The sequence below is a fragment of the Salmo salar genome, chromosome ssa25 (assembly GCF_905237065.1).
Source record: "Salmo salar chromosome ssa25, Ssal_v3.1, whole genome shotgun sequence".
NCBI classification, from domain to species: Eukaryota; Metazoa; Chordata; class Actinopteri; order Salmoniformes; family Salmonidae; genus Salmo; species Salmo salar.
This window is the reverse complement of record NC_059466.1, coordinates 31,864,476-31,885,619: the sequence shown is the minus strand read 5'-3', so window position 1 is coordinate 31,885,619 and position 21,144 is coordinate 31,864,476. Positions and strand designations below refer to the sequence as shown.

At 60.2% G+C, this 21,144-nt stretch overlaps 1 protein-coding gene across 2 annotated transcripts in view; it reads left to right on the top strand.

Moving 5' to 3' along the window:
* The window catches only part of LOC106586607 (mannosidase, alpha, class 1A, member 2), a 127,813-nt gene that overhangs the window by 56,858 nt on the left and 49,811 nt on the right, over positions 1-21,144 (top strand). For both annotated transcript variants that reach the window (XM_014174073.2, XM_014174072.2), the window contains one exon: positions 18,225-18,343. In XM_014174073.2, the coding sequence (XP_014029548.1) occupies positions 18,225-18,343 (119 nt within the window). The remainder of the gene's footprint in view (positions 1-18,224; positions 18,344-21,144) is intronic.

Below are 21,144 nucleotides of genomic sequence, written 5' to 3'. Positions count from 1 at the left end.
ACACAGTGGCAAGCAAGACTCCGATCAAGCCCTCTGTGTTGTTAACAGACCCAGTGTGTTCTGTTTACAGTCTCTGGTGTTGTAGTCCTGTGGAGCTAACAGCAAACCCTTTAGTAAGAGAGATATGACTTACAGCTTCAATCCAGTCATTAGTATATAACCAGTTGTGTTCTTAGTGGGAGGGAGCCTGAATTGTCTCTGGCTTGGCCAGCGCCTTGGTGGTGATGGTGTGGAGCCTACTGTAACCTCCCAGTCAATCTGTGTATGTAGGGTCATGTCCTCAGTGGAAGGCCCAGTCAGAGATGCTCATAGGAGCCGGCCAATGGACAGATGGTCCTTTGTAGCACAGGTGGTAGAGCTTAGTGCTTGTAACGCCAGGGTAGCGGGTTCGATTCCCAGAACCACCCATATGTAAAATGTACGCATAACTAAGTTGCTTTTGGTAAAAGTATCTGCTAAATGACATATATATATATATATATATATATGGTAGGGGGCAGCTCCTTCCGCCCACCACCAGTCATTTGGTGGTGGGCGGAAGGAGCAGAGCGTGGTCTGAGTTGGCCATGAGGAGATTGGCTTCCCTTTCTCCACACTGATCATTAAGCCAGACCCACATGCTGTTTACTCAGGAGGAACAGAGAGGGTGAGCTGTTGGAGGGATGCAAGAGAGGTGAGGAAGGGGTTAGGGAGAATGCAAAATGTGTAGAGGGGAACGTCAAAGAGTAGAGTGGGAGAGATTGCTAGATAGAGGGGGCTGAGAGGAGGCTTTGGCATGGACTCGGTCTCAGCTTCAGCGCCGTAGCTGTCTGGTTCTCCCTCAAAACTCCCTCTGCACTGGGCCCCAGGGTCTGGTCTGTCTGAGTGGAGCGCTCCCTCCCCCTCCATTCCCCCCTTTGTCACACACACACACACACACACACACCCACCAGTTTATTAGACTGAGAAAATGAGTCTGAATAATGAAACCATCACGTTCCGTGCCATGTGTGGATTCATACTGGAGCGCTAGAAAATCTGTCACCCAATGAAATTGGCAGAGGAGAGGGTAGGGAGGAAGAAAGTAGCTGTTATGATTATTCCCCAAATAAACCTTATCCAGGACAATTTGTTTCAGATTAACAATGTCTGGCATCTTTAAATACTTCCAGGTATAAATGCCAATCCAGCTTCATTTGATATGATTGGCCCAATTTGAAAGGTTGTAAGTGGATGTTGATAAGACTGATGAAGTGACAAGTACAGAAGGATGATGGGAGGCATGGAGGACAGATGGAGGGAGGGATTAGATGGATTAAGATGTTGAGATGAAAACGATGTAAACCATACATCATGGCCGTCTCAGATCTCAACCCAATTGAACTCTTTTGTGAGATTCTTGAGTGACGCCTGTGACAGCGTTTTCCACCACCGGCAACAAAAACACCAAATGATGGACCACCCGAGTGGCACAGTGGTCTAAGGCACTGCATCTCAGTGCTAGAGGCGTCACTGCAGACCCGGGTTCGATCCCAACGGCTGTGACTGGGAGTCCCATAGGGTTGCACACAATTGACCCAGCATTGTCCGGGTTAAGGGAGGGTTTGGCCGGGGGGGCTTTACTTGGCTCATTGTGCCCTAGCGACTCCTTGTGGTGGGCAGGTGAATGGTGTTTCCTCCGACACATTGGTGCGGCTGGCTTCTGGGTTAAGCGGGCGGGTGTTAAGAAGGGCAGTTTGGCGGGTCATGTTTCGGGGGACGCATGAATCAACCTTCGCCTCCCGAGACCGCTGGGGAGTTGCAGCGATGAGACAAGATCAAAATTGGGGAGAAAAAAGGGCATTTAGTCTGTTCTGCTTCCAGGAGGGCCAATCTGTCCAGACCCCAGGCAGGCCAGAGTCTCAGCCAGCCAGCCCGGTGGGTGTATTTTTAGAGTGATTTAGGACTGCTGTCAGTAGTGATAACACTGCAGCTCCAGCAGAACTACAGCCTGGCTGGTTCTCTCCTCATTAGGGGTTCACCAGCAAAGCCACATACACAGTTAACAGCATGTATTAAAGGTGCAGTGAAATACTTGCTGCAGTGAAATGCATGCAGAGATGTAGGTATAGTACTAGAAATGTATCAAAAAGAGCAACAGTATTACAGCTGTACCATCAAACTGAGCTGCAGTATTAGAGCTTTGTGATAGAGCTTTGCTGTTAGTTAAAGTGAATTATAATGACCCACACTCACCATCCTGGGCAGACTGCATCACTCCCTTGGCCTGTGGTCACATTGAGAGAGGGGAGGAGTGTGAGTGGTTTGGCTGTCAGTTGTGTTTTAATGAAGATTCCTGCTAGCCATAATGGCGTCTCTCTCGCTCTCTTTATTGAAGGTGAGCTAGTGATTACCCTAGACTCCAGAGAGGAGAGGGCTGCTCTGCTCTCCCTCTCACTCATTCAGCCTTCACAGTGACAGGGGTAGGTGGGTCGTAGTGGTAATTGTAAAGTCAAGGTGCATCCTAGGGATTTATAAACCATAGGCAACCCAATTTGAAGAAGGCGATACTCTGATCATTGGCTGATCGCTCCTTAATGTCCATGCTAAAATGGGATCTCCATCTATCTCTGGTGCATGGGCCCAAAGTCACGCCCGCTGTAGTGGCACAACACCTCCTCCTTTTAGGGGGACAATGCCTCCTCCTTTTAGGGGGACAATGCCTCCTCCTTTTAGGGGGACAATGCCTCCTCCTTTTAGGGGGACAATGCCTCCTCCTTTTAGGGGGACAATGCCTCCTCCTTTTAGGGGGACAAAGCCTCCTCCTTTTAGGGGGACAATGCCGCCTCCTTTTAGGGGGACAATGCCTCCTCCTTTTAGGGGGACAATGCCTCCTCCTTTTAGGGGGACAATGCCTCCTCCTTTTAGGGGGACAATGCCTCCTCCTTTTAGGGGGACAATGCCTCCTCCTTTTAGGGGGACAATGCCTCCTCCTTTTAGGGGGACAATGCCTCCTCCTTTTAGGGGGACAACGCCTCCTCCTTTTAGGGGGACAACACCTCCTACTGTTAAGGAAACAGCACCTCCTATTCTAAGGGGGACGTTATACAACAAACCAGGAGTGTTCCCTGACCATGTGACCTGACAAGGAAAAACTCTTGGCCCAGGAGTTCGCCCCAAAGAATGTAAGAGGGGCGCTGGACCCCCTTGTCGACTGGCTGCGCCACTATTTAAAACATTTATTTGTTATCATTTAAGGCCAGGCACCACACCCTAATACAGTGGTTCCCAAACTGTGGGGCGCGCCCCCGTACTCTTGACAGTTGTTGTAGTAGAATGCACAAGCGGCAATTTCGGAATTGGGTAGTGCATCATGAGTTTTCCTCTTGTCATGTCAGTCATTGCGTACCTTAGAGAATTATTTATAACTTCATGTTTTTTTAGCTAGGTTTTTTTGCCCATAGAATTTGTTGTAATGTTTGAGTCACTCAAATATCACATGAATACACATTAGACTTGGCAAAATGTATACAATGGCAAGAAAATGAGCTTTAAAACTGAAACGAGGGGTATGAACAGTGCTTGGGGGTGTTCCCCAATGCTGGAAGGGGGGGCGCGGGGTGTTCCCCAATGCTGGAAGGGGAGCGCGGGGTGTTCCCCAATGCTGGAAGGGGAGCGCGGGGTGTTCCCCAATGCTGGAAGGGGGGCGCGGGGTGTTCCACAATGCTGGAAGGGGGGCGCGGGGTGTTCCACAATGCTGGAAGGGGGGGCGCGGGGTGTTCCACAATGTTGGAAGGGGGGAGCGGGGTGTTCCACAATGTTGGAAGGGGGGAGCGGGAGGTTCCACAATGCTGGAAGGGGGGCGCGGGGTGTTCCCCAATGCTGGAAGGGGGGCGCGGGGTGTTCCACAATGCTGGAAGGGGGGCGGGGTGTTCCACAATGTTGGAAGGGGGGGAGCGGGAGGTTCCCAATGTTGGAAGGGGGGAGCGCGGGGTGTTCCCCAATGCTGGAAGGGGGAGCGCGGGGTGTTCCCCAATGCTGGAAGGGGGGCGGGGTGTTCCACAATGTTGGAAGGGGGGAGCGGGGTGTTCCACAATTTTTGGAAGGGGGGGAGCGGGGTGTTCCACAATTTTGGAAGGGGGGAGCGGGATGTTCCCCAATGTTGGAAGGGGGGAGCGAGAGGTTCCCCAATGCTGGAAGGGGGAGCGCGGGAAGTTCCCCAATGCTGGAAGGGGGGGCGCGGGGTGTTCCCCAATGTTGGAAGGGGGGTGCGCGGGGTGTTCCCCAATGTTGGAAGGGGGGGCGTGGGGTGTTCCCCAATGCTGGAAGGGGGGCGCGGGTGTTCCCCAATGCTGGAAGGGGGAGCGGGGTGTTCCCCAATGCTGGAAGGGGGGAGCGGGGTGTTCCCCAATGCTGGAAGGGGGGGCAGCGGGGTGTTCCCCAATGCTGGAAGGGGGGCAGCGGGGTGTTCCCCAATGCTGGAAGGGGGGCAGCGGGGTGTTCCCCAATGTTGGAAGGGGGGAGCGCGGGTGTTCCCCAATGTTGGAAGGGGGGGCGCGGGGTGTTCCCCAATGCTGGAAGGGGGGAGCGGGTTGTTCCACAATGCTGGAAGGGGGGGAAGGGGTGTTCCCCAATGTTGGAAGGGGGTGTTCCCCAATGTTGGAAGGGGGCGCTCCCAATGTTGGAAGGGGGCGCGGGGTGTTCCCCAATGCTGGAAGGGGGGAGCGGAGGGTGTTCCCCAATGCTGGAAGTGGAGCTCGGGGTGTTCCCCAATGCTGGAAGTGGAGCTCGGGGTGTTCCCCAATGCTGGAAGGGGGGCGCAGGGTGTTCCCCAATGCTGGAAGGGGAGCTCGGGGTGTTCCCCAATGCTGGAAGGGGGGAGCGCGGGGTGTTCCCCAATGCTGGAAGGGGGGCGCGGGGTGTTCCCCAATGCTGGAAGGGGGCGCGGGGTGTTCCCAAATGCTGGAAGGGGGGCGCGGGGTGTTCCCCAATGCTGGAAGGGGGGGCAGCGGGGTGTTCCCCAATGCTGGAAGGGGGCGGCGGGGTGTTCCCCAATGTTGGAAGAGGGGGGCGCGGGGTGTTCCCCAATGTTGGAAGAGGGGGGGCGCGGGGTGTTCCCCAATGCTGGAAGGGGGGAGCGGGTTGTTCCACAATGCTGGAAGGGGGAGCGTGGGGTGTTCCACAATGCAGGAAGGGGGGAAGGGGTGTTCCCCAATGTTGGAAGGGGGGAGCGGGGTGTTCCCCAATGTTGGAAGAGGGGGGCGCGGGGTGTTCCCCAATGCTGGAAGGGGGGAGCGGGGTGTTCCCCAATGTTGGAAGGGGGGGGGTGGGGTGTTCCCCAATGCTGGAAGGGGGGCGCGGGGTGTTCCCCAATGCTGGAAGGGGGGAGCGGGGTGTTCCCCAATGCTGGAAGGGGGGGCGCGGGGTGTTCCCCAATGTTGGAAGGGGGGAGCGGGGTGTGTTCCCCAATGATGGAACGGGGGGGCGCGGGGTGTTCCCCAATGCTGGAAGGGGGGCAGCGGAGTGTTCCCCAATGCTGGAAGGGGGGGCAGCGGAGTGTTCCCCAATGCTGGAAGGGGGGCACGGGTGTTCCCCAATACTGGAAGGGGGGTCAGCGGGGTGTTCCCCAATGCTGGAAGGGGGGTCAGCGGGGTGTTCCCCAATGCTGGAAGGGGGGGCACGGGGTGTTCCCCAATGCTGGAAGGGGGGCAGCGGGGTGTTCCCCAATGTTGGAAGAGGGGGGGCGCGGGGTATTCCCCAATGTTGGAAGAGGGGGGCGCGGGGTGTTCCCCAATGTTGGAAGAGGGGGGCGCGGGGTGTTCCCCAATGCTGGAAGGGGGGAGCGGGTTGTTCCACAATGCTGGAAGGGGAGCGTGGGGTGTTCCACAATGCTGGAAGGGGGGGAAGGGGTGTTCCCCAATGTTGGAAGGGGGGAGCGGGGTGCTCCCCAATGTTGGAAGGGGGCGCGGGGTGTTCCCCAATGCTGGAAGGGGGGAGCGGGGTGTTCCCCAATGTTGGAAGGGGGGAGCGGGGTGTTCCCCAATGCTGGAAGGGGGGCGCGGGGTGTTCCCCAATGCTGGAAGGGGGAGCGGGTTGTTCCCCAATGCTGGAAGGGGGGCGGGGTGTTCCCCAATGATGGAATGGGGGGCGCGGGGTGTTCCCCAATGCTGGAAGGGGGGTCAGCGGGGTGTTCCCCAATGCTGGAAGGGGGTCAGCGGGTGTTCCCCAATGCTGGAAGGGGGCGCGGGGTGTTCCCCAATGTTGGAAGGGGGAAGCGGGGTGTGTTCCCCAATGATGGAACGGGGGGCGCGGGGTGTTCCCCAATGCTGGAAGGGGGGCGCGGGGTGTTCCCCAATGCTGGAAGGGGGAGCGGGGTGTTCCCCAATGCTGGAAGGGGGGACGCGGGGTGTTCCCCAATGTTGGAAGGGGGGAGCGGGGTGTGTTCCCCAATGATGGAACGGGGGGCGCGGGGTGTTCCCCAATGCTGGAAGGGGGGTCAGCGGGGTGTTCCCCAATGCTGGAAGGGGGGTCAGCGGGGTGTTCCCCAATGCTGGAAGGGGGGACACGGGGTGTTCCCCAATGCTGGAAGGGGGGCAGCGGGGTGTTCCCCAATGCTGGAAGGGGGGGCAGCGGGGTGTTCCCCAATGTTGGAAGAGGGGGGGACACGGGGTGTTCCCCAATGCTGGAAGGGGAGCGCGGGGTGTTCCCCAATGCTGGAAGGGGGGGAGCGGGTTGTTCCACAATGCTGGAAGGGGGGGAAGGGGTGTTCCCCAATGTTGGAAGGGGGGGGGGGAGCGGGGTGTTCCCCAATGTTGGAAGGGGGGGCGCGGGGTGTTCCCCAATGCTGGAAGGGGGGGAGCGGGGTGTTCCCCAATGCTGGAAGGGGGGTAGCGGAGGGTGTTCCCCAATGCTGGAAGTGGAGCTCGGGGTGTTCCCCAATGCTGGAAGTGGAGCTCGGGGTGTTCCCCAATGCTGGAAGTGGAGCTCGGGGTGTTCCCCAATGCTGGAAGTGGAGCTCGGGGTGTTCCCCAATGCTGGAAGGGGGGGCGCAGGGTGTTCCCCAATGCTGGAAGGGGAGCTCGGGGTGTTCCCCAATGCTGGAAGGGGGGGCGCGGTGTTCCCCAATGCTGGAAGTGGAGAGCGGGGTGTTCCCCAATGCTGGAAGTGGTGGGAGCGGGGTGTTCCCCAATGCTGGAAGTGGGGGGAGCGGGGTGTTCCCCAATGCTGGAAGTTGGGGGAGCGGGGTGTTCCCCAATGCTGGAAGTGGGGGGAGCGGGGTGTTCCCCTATGCTGGAAGGGGAGCTCGGGGTGTTCCCCAATGTTGGAAGGGGGGGAGCGGAGTGTTCCCCAATGCTGGAAGGGGAGCGCGGGGTGTTCCCCAATGCTGGAAGGGGAGCGCGGGGTGTTCCCCAATGCTGGAAGTTGGGGGAGCGGGGTGTTCCCCAATGCTGGAAGTTGGGGGAGCGGGGTGTTCCCCAATGCTGGAAGTGGTGGGAGCGGGGTGTTCCCCTATGCTGGAAGGGGAGCTCGGGGTGTTCCCCAATGTTGGAAGGGGGGAGCGGAGTGTTCCCCAATGCTGGAAGGGGAGCGCGGGTGTTCCCCAATGCTGGAAGGGGAGCGCGGGGTGTTCCCCAATGCTGGAAGGGGGCGCGGGGTGTTCCCCAATGCTGGAAGGGGGGGCGCGGGGTGTTCCCCAATGTTGGAAGCGGGGGAGCGGGGTGTTCCCCAATGCTGGAGGGGGGCGCGGGGTATTCCCCAATGCTGGAAGGGGGGAGCGGGGTGTTCCCCAATGCTGGAAGGGGGGCGGGGTGTTCCCCAATGTTGGAAGGGGGCGCGGGTGTTCCCCAATGTTGGAAGGGGGGAGCGGGGTGTTCCCCAATGTTGGAAGGGGAGCGCGGGGTGTTCCCCAATGCTGGAAGGGGAGCGCGGGTGTTCCCCAATGTTGGAAGGGGGGGAACGGGGTGTTCCCCAATGCTGGAAGGGGGGCGCGGGGTGTTCCCCAATGCTGGAAGGGGGCGCGGGGTGTTCCCCAACGCTGGAAGGGGAGCGCGGGGTGTTCCCCAACGCTGGAAAGGGGGGCGCGGGGTGTTCCCCAATGCTGGAAGGGGAGCGCGGAGTGTTCCCCAATGCTGGAAGGGGAGCGCGGGGTGTTTCCCAATGCTGGAAGGGGGGCTCGGGGTGTTCCCCAATGCTGGAAGTGGAGCTCGGGGTGTTCCCCAATGCTGGAAGTGGAGCTCGGGGTGTTCCCCAATGCTGGAAGTGGAGCTCGGGGTGTTCCCCAATGCTGGAAGGGGGGCGCAGGGTGTTCACCAATGCTGCAAGGGGAGCTCGGGGTGTTCCCCAATGCTGGAAGGGGGGGCGCGGTGTTCCCCAATGCTGGAAGTGGAGAGCGGGGTGTTCCCCAATGCTGGAAGTGGTGGGAGCGGGGTGTTCCCCAATGCTGGAAGTGGGGGAGCGGGGTGTTCCCCAATGCTGGAAGTGGGGGAGATGGGTGTTCCCCTATGCTGGAAGGGGAGCTCGGGGTGTTCCCCTATGCTGGAAGGGGAGCTCGGGGTGTTCCCCAATGCTGGAAGGGGGGCTCGGGGTGTTCCCCAATGCTGGAAGGGGGGCGCGGGGTGTTCCCATATGTTGGAAGGGGGGGAGCGGAGTGTTCCCCAATGCTGGAAGGGGAGCGGGGTGTTCCCCAATGCTGGAAGGGGAGCGCGGGGTGTTCCCCAATGCTGGAAGGGGAGCGGGGTGTTCCCCAATGCTGGAAGGGGAGCGCGGGGTGTTCCCCAATGCTGGAAGGGGGCGCGGGTGTTCCCCAATGCTGGAAGGGGGCGCGGGTGTTCCCCAATGCTGGAAGGGGGCGCGGGTGTTCCCCAATGCTGGAAGGGGGGCGCGGGGTGTTCCCCAATGCTGGAAGGGGGCGCGGGGTGTTCCCCAATGTTGGAAGGGGAGCGGGGTGTTCCCCAATGCTGGAAGGGGGGGCGCGGGGTGTTCCCCAATGTTGGAAGGGGGGAGCGGGGTGTTCCCCAATGTTGGAAGGGGAGCGCGGGGTGTTCCCCAATGCTGGAAGGGGAGCGCAGGTGTTCCCCAATGTTGGAAGGGGGGGAGCGGGGTGTTCCCCAACGCTGGAAGGGGGGCGCGGGGTGTTCCCCAACGCTGGAAGGGGAGCGCGGGGTGTTCCCCAATGCTGGAAGGGGAGCGCTGGGTGTTCCCCAATGTTGGAGGGGGTGGAGCGTGGTGTTCCCCAATGCTGGAGATGGGGGCGTGGGGTGTTCCCCAATGCTGGAAGGGGAGCGCTGGGTGTTCCCCAATGTTGGAGGGGTTGGAGCGTGGTGTTCCCCAATGCTGGAGACGGGGGCGTGGGGTGTTCCCCAATGTTGGAGGGGGGAGTGGGATGTTCCCCAATGCTGGAAGGGGGGAGCGGGGTGTTCCCCAATGTTGGAAGGGGGGGCACGGGGTGTTCCCCAATGCTGGAAGGGGGGCAGCGGGTGTTCCCCAATGCTGGAAGGGGGGCAGCGTGGTGTTCCCCAATGCTGGAAGGGGGGCGCGGTGTGTTCCCCAATGCTGGAAGGGGAGCGTGGGGTGTTCCCCAATGCTGGAAGGGGAGCGCGGGGTGTTCCCCAATGCTGGAAGGGGAGCGCGGGGTGTTCCCCAATGCTGGAAGGGGAGCGCGGGGTGTTCCCCAATGCTGGAAGGGGAGCGCGGGTGTTCCCCAATGCTTGAAGGGGAGCGCGGGTGTTCCCCAATGCTGGAGGGGGGCGCGGGGTGTTCCCCAATGCTGGAGGGGGGGCGCGGGGTGTTCCCCAATGTTGGAGGGGGGGTCGCGGGGTGTTCCCCAATGCTGGAAGTGGGGTAGCGGAGTGTTCCACAATGCTGGAAGGGGAGCGCGGGGTGTTCCCCAATGCTGGAAGGGGGCGCGGGGTGTTCCCCATTGTTGGAAGGGGGGAGCGGGGTGTTCCCCAATGCTGGAAGGGGGGCGCGGGTGTTCCCCAATGTTGGAAGGGGAGCGCGGGTGTTCCCCAATGCTGGAAGGGGAGCGCGGGGTGTTCCCCAATGTTGGAAGGGGGGAGCGGGGGTTCCCCAATGCTGGAAGGGGGGGCGCGGGGTGTTCCCCAATGTTGGAGGGGGAGCGGGGTGTTCCCCAATGCTGGAGGGGGGCGCAGGGTGTTCCCCAATGCTGGAGGGGGGCGCGGGGTGTTCCCCAATGCTGGAGGGGGGAGTGGGATGTTCCCCAATGCTGGAAGGGGGGAGCGGGTTGTTCCCCAAAGCTGGAAGGGGGGCAGCGGGGTGTTCCCCAATGCTGGAGGGGGGGCGCGGGGTGTTCCCCAATGCTGGAAGGGGAGCGCGGGGTGTTCCCCAATGCTGGAAGGGGAGCGCGGGGTGTTCCCCAATGCTGGAAGGGGAGCGCGGGGTGTTCCCCAATGCTTGAAGGGGAGCGCGGGTGTTCCCCAATGCTGGAGGGGGCGCGGGGTGTTCCCCAATGCTGGAAGGGGGGCGCGGGGTGTTCCCCAATGTTGGAGGGGGGGAGTGGGGTGTTCCCCAATGCTGGAGGGGGGTCGCGGGGTGTTCCCCAATGCTGGAAGTGGGGTAGCGGAGTGTTCCACAATGCTGGAAGGGGAGCGCGGGGTGTTCCCCAATGCTGGAAGGGGGTGCGGGGTGTTCCCCATTGTTGGAAGGGGGGAGCGGGGTGTTCCCCAATGCTGGAAGGGGGGGCTCGGGGTGTTCCCCAATGTTGGAAGGGGAGCGGGGTGTTCCCCAATGCTGGAAGGGGAGCGCGGGGTGTTCCCCAATGTTGGAAGGGGGGAGCGGGGGTTCCCCAATGCTGGAAGGGGGGCGCGGGGTGTTCCCCAATGTTGGAGGGGGGAGCGGGGTGTTCCCCAATGCTGGAGGGGGGCGCAGGGTGTTCCCCAATGCTGGAGGGGGGGCGCGGGGTGTTCCCCAATGCTGGAAGGGGGGGCACGGGTTGTTCCCCAATGCTGGAAGGGGGGCAGCGGGGTGTTCCCCAATGCTGGAAGGGGGGGCAGCGGGGTGTTCCCCAATGCTGGAAGGGGAGCGCGGGTGTTCCCCAATGCTGGAAGGGGAGCGCGGGGTGTTCCCCAATGCTTGAAGGGGAGCGCGGGTGTTCCCCAATGCTGGAGGGGGGGCGCGGGGTGTTCCCCAATGCTGGAAGGGGGCGCGGGGTGTTCCCCAATGCTGGAAGGGGAGCGCGGGGTGTTCCCCAATGCTTGAAGGAAAGCGCGGGTGTTCCCCAATGCTGGAGGGGGGGTGCGGGGTGTTCCCCAATGCTGGAAGGGGGGGCGCGGGGTGTTCCCCAATGTTGGAGGGGGGAGCGGGTTGTTCCCCAATGCTGGAGGGGGGGCGCGGGGTGTTCCCCAATGCTGGAAGTGGGGGAGCGGAGTGTTCCACAATGCTAGAAGGGGGGCCAGCGGGGTGTTCCCCAATGCTGGAAGGGGGGCGCGGGGTGTTCCCCAATGTTGGAAGGTGGGAGCGGGGTGTTCCCCAATGCTGGAAGGGGGCGCGGGGTGTTCCCCAATGCTGGAAGGGAGCGCGGGTGTTCCCCAATGCTGGAAGGGGAGCGCGGGTGTTCCCCAATGTTGGAAGGGGGGAGCGGGGGTTCCCCAATGCTGGAAAGGGGCGCGGGGTGTTCCCCAATGCTGGAAGGGGGGGTCGCGGGGTGTTCCCCAATGTTGGAGGGGGGGAGCGGGGTGTTCCCCAATGCTGGAGGGGGGCGCGAGGGTGTTCCCAATGCTGGAAGGGGGGGCAGCGGGGTGTTCCCCAATGCTGGAAGGGGGGCAGCGGGGTGTTCCCCAATGCTGGAATGGGGGGCAGCGGGGTGTTCCCCAATGTTGGAAGGGGGGCGCGGGGTGTTCCCCAATGCTGGAAGGGGAGCGCGGGGTGTTCCCCAATGCTGGAATGGGGGGAGCGGGTTGTTCCACAATGCTGGAAGGGGGGGAAGGGGTGTTCCCCAATGTTGGAGGGGGGGAGCGGGTGTTCCCCAATGTTGGAAGGGGGCGCGGGTGTTCTCCAATGCTGGAAGTGGAGCTCGGGGTGTTCCCCAATGCTGGAAGTGGGGGCAGCGGAGTGTTCCCCAATGCTGGAAGGGGGGCAGCGGAGTGTTCCCCAATGCTGGAAGGGGAGCTCGGGGTGTTCCCCAATGCTGGAAGGGGGGAGCGCGGGGTGTTCCCCAATGCTGGAAGGGGGACGCGGGGTGTTCCCCAATGCTGGAAGGGGGAGCAGCGGGGTGTTCCCCAATGCTGGAAGGGGGGCGCGCGGTGTTCCCCAATGTTGAAAGGGGGGAGTGGGGTGTTCCCCAATGCTGGAAGGGGGGAGCGCGGGGTGTTCCCCAATGCTGGAAGGGGGGAGCGCGGGGTGTTCCCCAATGCTGGAAGGGGGGCACGGGGTGTTCCCCAATGCTGGAAGGGGGGTCAGCGGGGTGTTCCCCAATGCTGGAAGGGGGGCGCGGGGTGTTCCCCAATGCTGGAAGGGGGGGCATAGGGTGTTCCCCAATGCTGGAAGGGGGGTCAGCGGGGTGTTCCCCAATGCTGGAAGGGGGGTCAGCGGGTGTTCCCAATGCTGGAAGGGGGGTCAGCGGGGTGTTCCCCAATGCTGGAAGGGGGGGCACGGGGTGTTCCCCAATGTTGGAAGGGGGGCGCGGGTGTTCCCCAATGTTGGAAGGGGGAGCGGGGTGTTCCCCAATGTTGGAAGGGGAGCGGGGTGTTCCCCAATGCTGGAAGGGGAGCGCGGGTGTTCCCCAATGTTGGAAGGGGGGGAGCGGGGTGTTCCCCAATGCTTGAAGGGGGGCGCGGGGTGTTCCCCAACGCTGGAAGGGGAGCGCGGGGTGTTCCCCAATGCTGGAAGGGGAGGCGCGGGGTGTTCCCCAATGCTGGAAGGGGAGCACGGAGTGTTCCCCAATGCTGGAAGGGGCGCGGTGTGTTCCCCAATGCTGGAAGGGGGGCGCGGGGTGTTCCCCAATGCTGGAGGGGGGGAGCGGGGTGTTCCCCAATGCTGGAGGGGGGCGCGGGGTGTTCCCCAATGCTGGAAGGGGAGCGCTGGGTGTTCCCCAATGCTGGAGGGGGGCGCGGGGTGTTCCCCAATGCTGGAAGGGGAGCGCTGGGCGTTCCCCAATGTTGGAGGGGTGGAGCGTGGTGTTCCCCAATGCTGGAGACGGGGCGTGGGGTGTTCCCCAATGTTGGAGGGGGGAAGGGGTGTTCCCCAATGTTGGAAGGGGGGGCACGGGGTGTTCCCCAATGCTGGAAGGGGGGCAGCGGGTGTTCCCCAATGCTGGAAGGGGGGCAGCGGGTTGTTCCCCAATGCTGGAAGGGGGCAGCGGGTTGTTCCCCAATGCTGGAAGGGGGGCGCGGGGTGTTCGCCAATGCTGGAAGGGGGGCAGCGGGGTGTTCCCCAATGTTGGAAGGGGGGGCGGGGGTTCCCCAATGCTGGAAGGGGGGGGCGGGTGTTCCCCAATGCTGGAAGGGGGGATGCGGGGTGTTCCCCAATGTTGGAGGGGGGATCGGGGTGTTCCCCAATGCTGGATGGGGGGCGCGAGGTGTTCCCCAATGCTGGAAGGGGGGCGCGGGTGTTCCCCAATGCTGGAAGGGGGGCAGCGGGGTGTTCCCCAATGCTGGAAGGGGGGGCGCGGGGTGTTCCCCAATGCTGGAAGGTGGGAGCGGGGTGTTCCCCAATGCTGGAAGGGGGGCGCGGGGTGTTCCCCAATGCTGGAAGGGGAGCGCGGGTGTTCCCCAATGCTGGAAGGGGAGCGCGGGGTGTTCCCCAATGTTGGAAGGGGGGAGCGGGGGTTCCCCAATGCTGGAAAGGGGGGCGCGGGGTGTTCCCCAATGCTGGAAGGGGGGTCGGGGTGTTCCCCAATGTTGGAGGGGGGAGCGGGTGTTCCCCAATGCTGGAGGGGGGCGCGGGGTGTTCCCCAATGCTGGAAGGGGGGGCAGCGGGTGTTCCCCAATGCTGGAAGGGGGGCAGCGGGGTGTTCCCCAATGCTGGAATGGGGGGCAGCGGGGTGTTCCCCAATGTTGGAAGGGGGGGCGCGGGTGTTCCCCAATGCTGGAAGGGGGAGCGCGGGGTGTTCCCCAATGCTGGAATGGGGGAGCGGGTTGTTCCACAATGCTGGAAGGGGGGGAAGGGGTGTTCCCCAATGTTGGAGGGGGGGGAGCGGGGTGTTCCCCAATGTTGGAAGGGGGGGCGCGGGTGTTCTCCAATGCTGGAAGTGGAGCTCGGGGTGTTCCCCAATGCTGGAAGTGGGGGCAGCGGAGTGTTCCCCAATGCTGGAAGGGGGGCAGCGGAGTGTTCCCCAATGCTGGAAGGGGGAGCTCGGGGTGTTCCCCAATGCTGGAAGGGGGGAGCGCGGGGTGTTCCCCAATGCTGGAAGGGGGACGCGGGGTGTTCCCCAATGCTGGAAGGGGGGAGCAGCGGGGTGTTCCCCAATGTTGGAAGGGGTGGGCGGCGGTGTTCCCCAATGTTGAAAGGGGGGAGTGGGGTGTTCCCCAATGCTGGAAGGGGGGAGCGCGGGGTGTTCCCCAATGCTGGAAGGGGGGAGCGCGGGTGTTCCCCAATGCTGGAAGGGGGGCACGGGGTGTTCCCCAATGCTGGAAGGGGGGTCAGCGGGTGTTCCCCAATGCTGGAAGGGGGCGCGGGGTGTTCCCCAATGCTGGAAGGGGGGGCATAGGGTGTTCCCCAATGCTGGAAGGGGGGTCAGCGGGTGTTCCCCAATGCTGGAAGGGGGGTCAGCGGGGTGTTCCCCAATGCTGGAAGGGGGGTCAGCGGGGTGTTCCCCAATGCTGGAAGGGGGGCACGGGGTGTTCCCCAATGTTGGAAGGGGGGCGCGGGTGTTCCCCAATGTTGGAAGGGGGGAGCGGGTGTTCCCCAATGTTGGAAGGGGAGCGCGGGTGTTCCCCAATGCTGGAAGGGGAGCGGGTGTTCCCCAATGTTGGAAGGGGGGAGCGGGGTGTTCCCCAATGCTTGAAGGGGGGCGCGGGGTGTTCCCCAACGCTGGAAGGGGAGCGCGGGTGTTCCCCAATGCTGGAAGGGGAGGCGCGGGGTGTTCCCCAATGCTGGAAGGGGAGCACGGAGTGTTCCCCAATGCTGGAAGGGGAGCGCGGTGTGTTCCCCAATGCTGGAAGGGGGGGCGCGGGTGTTCCCCAATGCTGGAGGGGGGGAGCGGGGTGTTCCCCAATGCTGGAGGGGGGGCGCGGGGTGTTCCCCAATGCTGGAAGGGGAGCGCTGGGTGTTCCCCAATGCTGGAGGGGGGCGCGGGGTGTTCCCCAATGCTGGAAGGGGAGCGCTGGGCGTTCCCCAATGTTGGAGGGGTGGAGCGTGGTGTTCCCCAATGCTGGAGACGGGGCGTGGGGTGTTCCCCAATGTTGGAGGGGGGGAAGGGGTGTTCCCCAATGTTGGAAGGGGGGGCACGGGGTGTTCCCCAATGCTGGAAGGGGGGGCAGCGGGTGTTCCCCAATGCTGGAAGGGGGGCAGCGGGTTGTTCCCCAATGCTGGAAGGGGGGCAGCGGGTTGTTCCCCAATGCTGGAAGGGGGGCGCGGGGTGTTCGCCAATGCTGGAAGGGGGGGCAGCGGGGTGTTCCCCAATGTTGGAAGGGGGGCGGGGGTTCCCCAATGCTGGAAGGGGGCGCGGGTGTTCCCCAATGCTGGAAGGGGGGATGCGGGGTGTTCCCCAATGTTGGAGGGGGGATCGGGGTGTTCCCCAATGCTGGATGGGGGGGCGCAGGGTGTTCCCCAATGCTGGAGGGGGGCGCGGGTGTTCCCCAATGCTGGAAGGGGGGGCAGCGGGGTGTTCCCCAATGCTGGAAGGGGGGGCAGCGGGTGTTCCCCAATGCTGGAAGGGGGGGCAGCGGGGTGTTCCCCAATGCTGGAAGGGGGGGCGCGGGGTGTTCCCCAATGCTGGAAGGGGGGCGCGGGGTGTTCGCCAATGCTGGAAGGGGGGCAGCGGGGTGTTCCCCAATGTTGGAAGGGGGGGCACGGGAGGTTCCCCAATGCTGGAAGGGGGGCAGCGGGGTTTTCCCCAATGCTGGAAGGGGGGCGCGGGTGTTCCCCAATGCTGGAAGGGGAGCGCGGGTGTTCCCCAATGCTGGAAGGGGAGCGCTGGGTGTTCCCCAATGCTGTAAGGGGGGGAGCGGGCGGTTCCCCAATGTTGGAATGTGGGGCGCGGGGTGTTCGCCAATGCTGGAAGGGGGGGGCAGCGGGGTGTTCCCCAATGTTGGAAGGGGGGCGCGGGGTGTTCCCCAATGTTGGAAGGGGGTCGCGGGGTGTTCCCCAATGCTGGAAGGGGGGAGCGGAGTGTTCCACAATGCTGGAAGGGGGGCGCGGGGTGTTCCCCAATGCTGGAAGGGGGGCGCGGGGTGTTCCCCAATGTTGGAAGGGGGGAGCGGGGTGTTCCCCAATGTTGGAAGGGGGGAGCTGGATGTTCCCCAATGCTGGAAGGGGGGAGCTGGATGTTCCCCAATGTTGGAAGGGGGGGCGCGGGGTGTTCCCCGATGTTGGAAGGGGGGGAGCGGGGTGTTCCCCAATGTTGGAAGGGGGGAGCGGGGTGTTCCCCAATGTTGGAAGGGGGGAGCTGGATGTTCCCCAATGCTGGAAGGGGGGCGCGGGGTGTTCCCCAATGTTGGAAGGGGAGCGGGGTGTTCCCCAATGCTGGAAGGGGAGCGCGGGGTGTTCCCCAATGCTGTAAGGGGGGCGCGGGTGTTCCCCAATGCTGGAAGGGGGGGCGCGGGGTGTTCCCCAACGTTGGAAGGGGAGTGCGGGGTGTTCCCCAATGCTGGAAGGGGTGCGCGGGGTGTTCCCCAATGCTGGAAGGGGAGCGCGGGGTGTTCCCCAATGCTGGAAGGGGAGCGCGGGGTGTTCCCCAATGCTGGAAGGGGGGGCGCGGGGTGTTCCCCAACGTTGGAAGGGGAGTGCGGGGTGTTCCCCAATGCTGGAAGGGGTGCGCGGGTGTTCCCCAATGCTGGAAGGGGGGAGCGGGGTGTTCCCCAATGTTGGAGGGGGGAGCGGGGTGTTCCCCAATGCTGGAAGGGGGGGTGCGGGGTGTTCCCCAATGTTGGAGTGGGGGGAGCGGGGTGTTCCCCAATGCTGGAGGGGGGGCGCGGGTGTTCCCCAATGTTGGAGGGGGGGCGCGGGGTGTTCCCCAATGTTGGAGGGGGGCGCGGTGTGTTCCCCAATGCTGGAAGGGGGGGCGCGGGGTGTTCCCCAATGCTGGAAGGGGGGGCAGCGGGTGTTCCCCAATGTTGGAAGGGGGGGCGCGGGGTGTTCCCCAATGCTGGAAGGGGGGAGCGGGGTGTTCCCCAATGTTGGAAGGGGGGGGCGCGGGGTGTTCCCCAATGCTGGAAGGGGGGGAGCGGAGTGTTCCACAATGCTGGAAGGGGAGCGCGGGGTGTTCCCCAATGCTGGAAGGGGGGGCGCGGGGTGTTCCCCAATGTTGGAAGGGGGGCAGCGGGGTGTTCCCCAATGCTGGAAGGGGAGCGCGGGTGTTCCCCAATGCTGGAAGGGGGGCGCGGGTGTTCCCCAATGCTGGAGGGGGGAGCGGGGTGTTCCCCAATGCTGGAGGGGGGGCGCGGGTGTTCCCCAATGTTGGAGGGGGGAGCGGGGTGTTCCCCAATGCTGGAAGGGGGGCGCGGGGTGTTCCCCAATGCTGGAAGGGGGGGCGCGGGGTGTTCCCCAATGCTGGAAGGGGGGGCGCGGGGTGTTCCCCAATGCTGGAAGGGGGGGAGCGGGGTGTTCCCCAATGCTGGAAGGGGGGGGAGCGGGGTGTTCCCCAATGCTGGAAGGGGGGTGAGGGGTGTTCCCCAATGCTGGAGGGGGGGCGGGGTGTTCCCCAATGCTGGAAGGGGGGTGCGGGGTGTTCCCCAATGCTGGAAGGGGGGCCTGAAAGTTGGGAACCCTGCCCTAATAGTTTTTTTGCTCTAGATTGCAGGAATTGGGGGAGATCTTCCACGTTCCAGGCCTCCGACTTTCACGGGACTCTGCAGCACCACCTTGTTAAAAAATCCTGGGGAGAACCCTGTGTGGGTTTCATTCATTTGACATGGGCCACACATACTGTGTGTATCAGGGTTGGGGTCAATTCCATTTTAAATTCCAGTCAATTCAGAAAATTCTACATTTTCCTTATTGATAAGAATTGGAATTTCACTGTACTACCTGAATTGACTGGAATTTAGATGGAATTGACCCCTATCCCTGATGTATATGGTAATAAGGACCTTTGGTTACATTATTTATTGTTACATGAGAGCCTAACCCTGTGTATGTCCTCTGTCCAGGTAATTCCCAGATGGGGGCCACCATAGTGGACGCCTTAGACAGCCTGTACATGATGGGACTTCACGACGAGTTCAAGGACGGACAAGAGTGGATAGAGCAGAACCTGGACTTTAGTGTGGTGAGTAGAGCACAAAGCCTTTACATTTCTGTACTTCAGTAGTGAAAACACTGTACTTTGCCACCTTCTGGCTTGTAGTCTTCAGTGCCATATAAGCATATGGTAGAACCTTCAGAGAACCTACAACCAACAATAACAACTTGCTTGATGCCACTTCTACCTTAATCAGATCTACTAACAACCACACAGACGGGGCGCTAGAGAGTCCGCCAAGCTACGGACAGAGGGCTCTGGTTTTTAGTCCCTGTCCAGTAGTGAAGCCTTTTGAGACATGAGGAAAGGAGCGTCTAGCGTTGCTGTGATGGAGGGATAACTGGACACGCTGGTAGGAGTCATGGAAACGATGTGGGCAGGGAGAGTGTTTCAGACCACATAAAGGGCCAATGGACTGCAATCAGTACACCCCTGACTGAGACGCCTGTCTGTTTCTCTGCCATCTCCCCCTCTGTCTTGATTCTCTGTTTTACCAGTCTCTCTCCCTCAACCTCTCTCGCTCTCTCTCAGGCTAGGGTTATTAAAGCCCTGCGGATGTGATGACAGCACAGGTGGTGTGTGAGTGTTTGACAGGCTGACACTGTGGAATGTAAATAACCTCTGGACTGCTCCGGTCAGCTCTGGGGTAGAGGGAGAGAAGGAAAAGGAAGATGGAGAGCGATGGGAGATGGATGAGAGAGACAGAGGGGAGGGTGAGAGAAAAAGAGAGGGAGGATGTTAGTGATCTATATGTTTACGTCAGGGATGGGCCTTTTGAAGGCCCTCGGATCAACCTCAGTCGGGGTCTCAATTTACTGTTGCAAGTTAGAATAGTATATTACACAAGGTGCTATTTAGAAATGTGTACGCACGCATGACTGCTACTTTGGATTAAAGCATCTGCTAAATGGCATATACAGTGCATTTGGAAAGTTTTCAAAGTATTTTACAGCCTTACTCTAAAATTGATTAAATAGTTTTTCCCCTCATTAATCTACACACAATACCTTATAATGACAAAGCAAAAACTGGTTTTTAGACATTTTTGCAAGTTTATAAAAAAATTTAAAAAAATGCTATCACATTTACATAAGTATTCAGACCCTTTACTCAGTACTTTGTTGAAGCACCTTTGGCAGTGATTATAGCCTCGAGTCTTCTTGGGTTTGAGACTACAACTTTGGTACACCTGTATTTGGGGAGTTTCTCCCATTCTTCTCTGCAGATCCTTTCAAGCTCTGTCAGGTTGGATGGGGAGCGTCGCTGCACAGCTATTTTCAGGTCTCTCGAGCTGTTCGATAAGGTTCAAGTCCGGGCTCTGGCTAGGCCACTCAAGGACATTCAGAGACTTGTCTAGAAGCCACTCCTGCATTGTTGGCTGTGTACTTAGGGTCGTTGTCCTGTTGGAAGGTGAACCTTCACCCCAGTCTGATGTCCTGACCCCTCTGGAGCAGGTTTTCATCCAGGATCTCTGTGTACTTGGCTCCGTAAATTTTTCCCTCGATCCTGCCTAGTCTCCCAGTCCCTGCCGCTGAAAAATATCCCCACAATATGATGCTGTCACCACCATGCTTCACCGTAGGGATGGTGCCATGTTTCGTCCAGACGTGACGCTTGACATTCAGGGCAAATAGTTCAATCTTGGTTTCATCAGACCAGAGAATCTTGATTTCTGTGGAAATGTATATAGACAGGTCTGTGCCTATCCCTAATCATGTCCACTGGTGTACTCCAATCAAGTTGTAGAAACATCAAGACTGATCAATGGAAACAGGATGCACCTGAACTCATTTTCGAGTCTCATAGCAAAAGGTCTGAATACTTACGTAAATAAGGGATTTCCGATTTTATTTGCAAACATTTCTAAACCTATTTTTGCTTTGTCATTATGGGCTATTGTGTGTAGATTGATGAATTTGTATGTAATCAATTTTAGAATAAGGCTGTAATGTAACAAAAAGTGTAATAAGTCAAGGGGTCTGAATACTTTACGAATGCACTGTATATTATATTGTTATTAGAATTATTGACGCTGCGGCAGCAGAAATTCCAGTGCAGAGCCAGATAAGTTGAGTAATTTGGTGGTAGGCCTGGGAGTCTGGAGCGGAGCGTGGGCTGAGTTAGCCACGCAGGGGATTGGCTGCCCGGACATCTCACTGATCATTAAGCCAGACCCTTGCGCTGTTTACCCAGGAGAAACAGAGAAGGTGAGATATAGAAGGCATGCAAGAGAGGGGGATGAGGGAGAAGGCAAAATATTCTCATTGGAGATGCAAAGAGGAGAGGGAGAGATTGCTTGAGAGGAGGCTTTGGCTGTCTGTCTGTCTGGTTCTCGCTTATAAACTCCCTCACCAGACCACATAAACGGCCAATGGACTACAATCAGTACACCCCTGACTGAGACATGTCTGTTTCTCTGCCTGAGCATCTCCCCCTCTGTCTTGATTCTCTGTTTTACCAGTCTCTCTCCCTCAACCTCTCTCGCTCTCTCTCAGGCTAGGGTTATTAAAGCCCTGCCGAGGTAATGACAGCACAGGTGGTGTGTGTTTATGACAGGCTGACGCTGTGGAATGTAATTTACCTCTGGACTGCTCCGGTCAGCTCTGAGGGAGAGGGACAGGAGGATAAAAAAGAATATATATATATATATCTATCACACACACACACACACAACCGTTCAAAAGTTTGGGGTCATTTAGAAATGTCCTTGTTTTTAAAGAAAAGCTAAAAAAAATTCCCAATAAAATATCAACTTGATCAGATACAGTGTAGACTTTGTTAATTTTGTAAATGACGATTGTAGCTGGAAATGGCTGGTTTTTAATGGA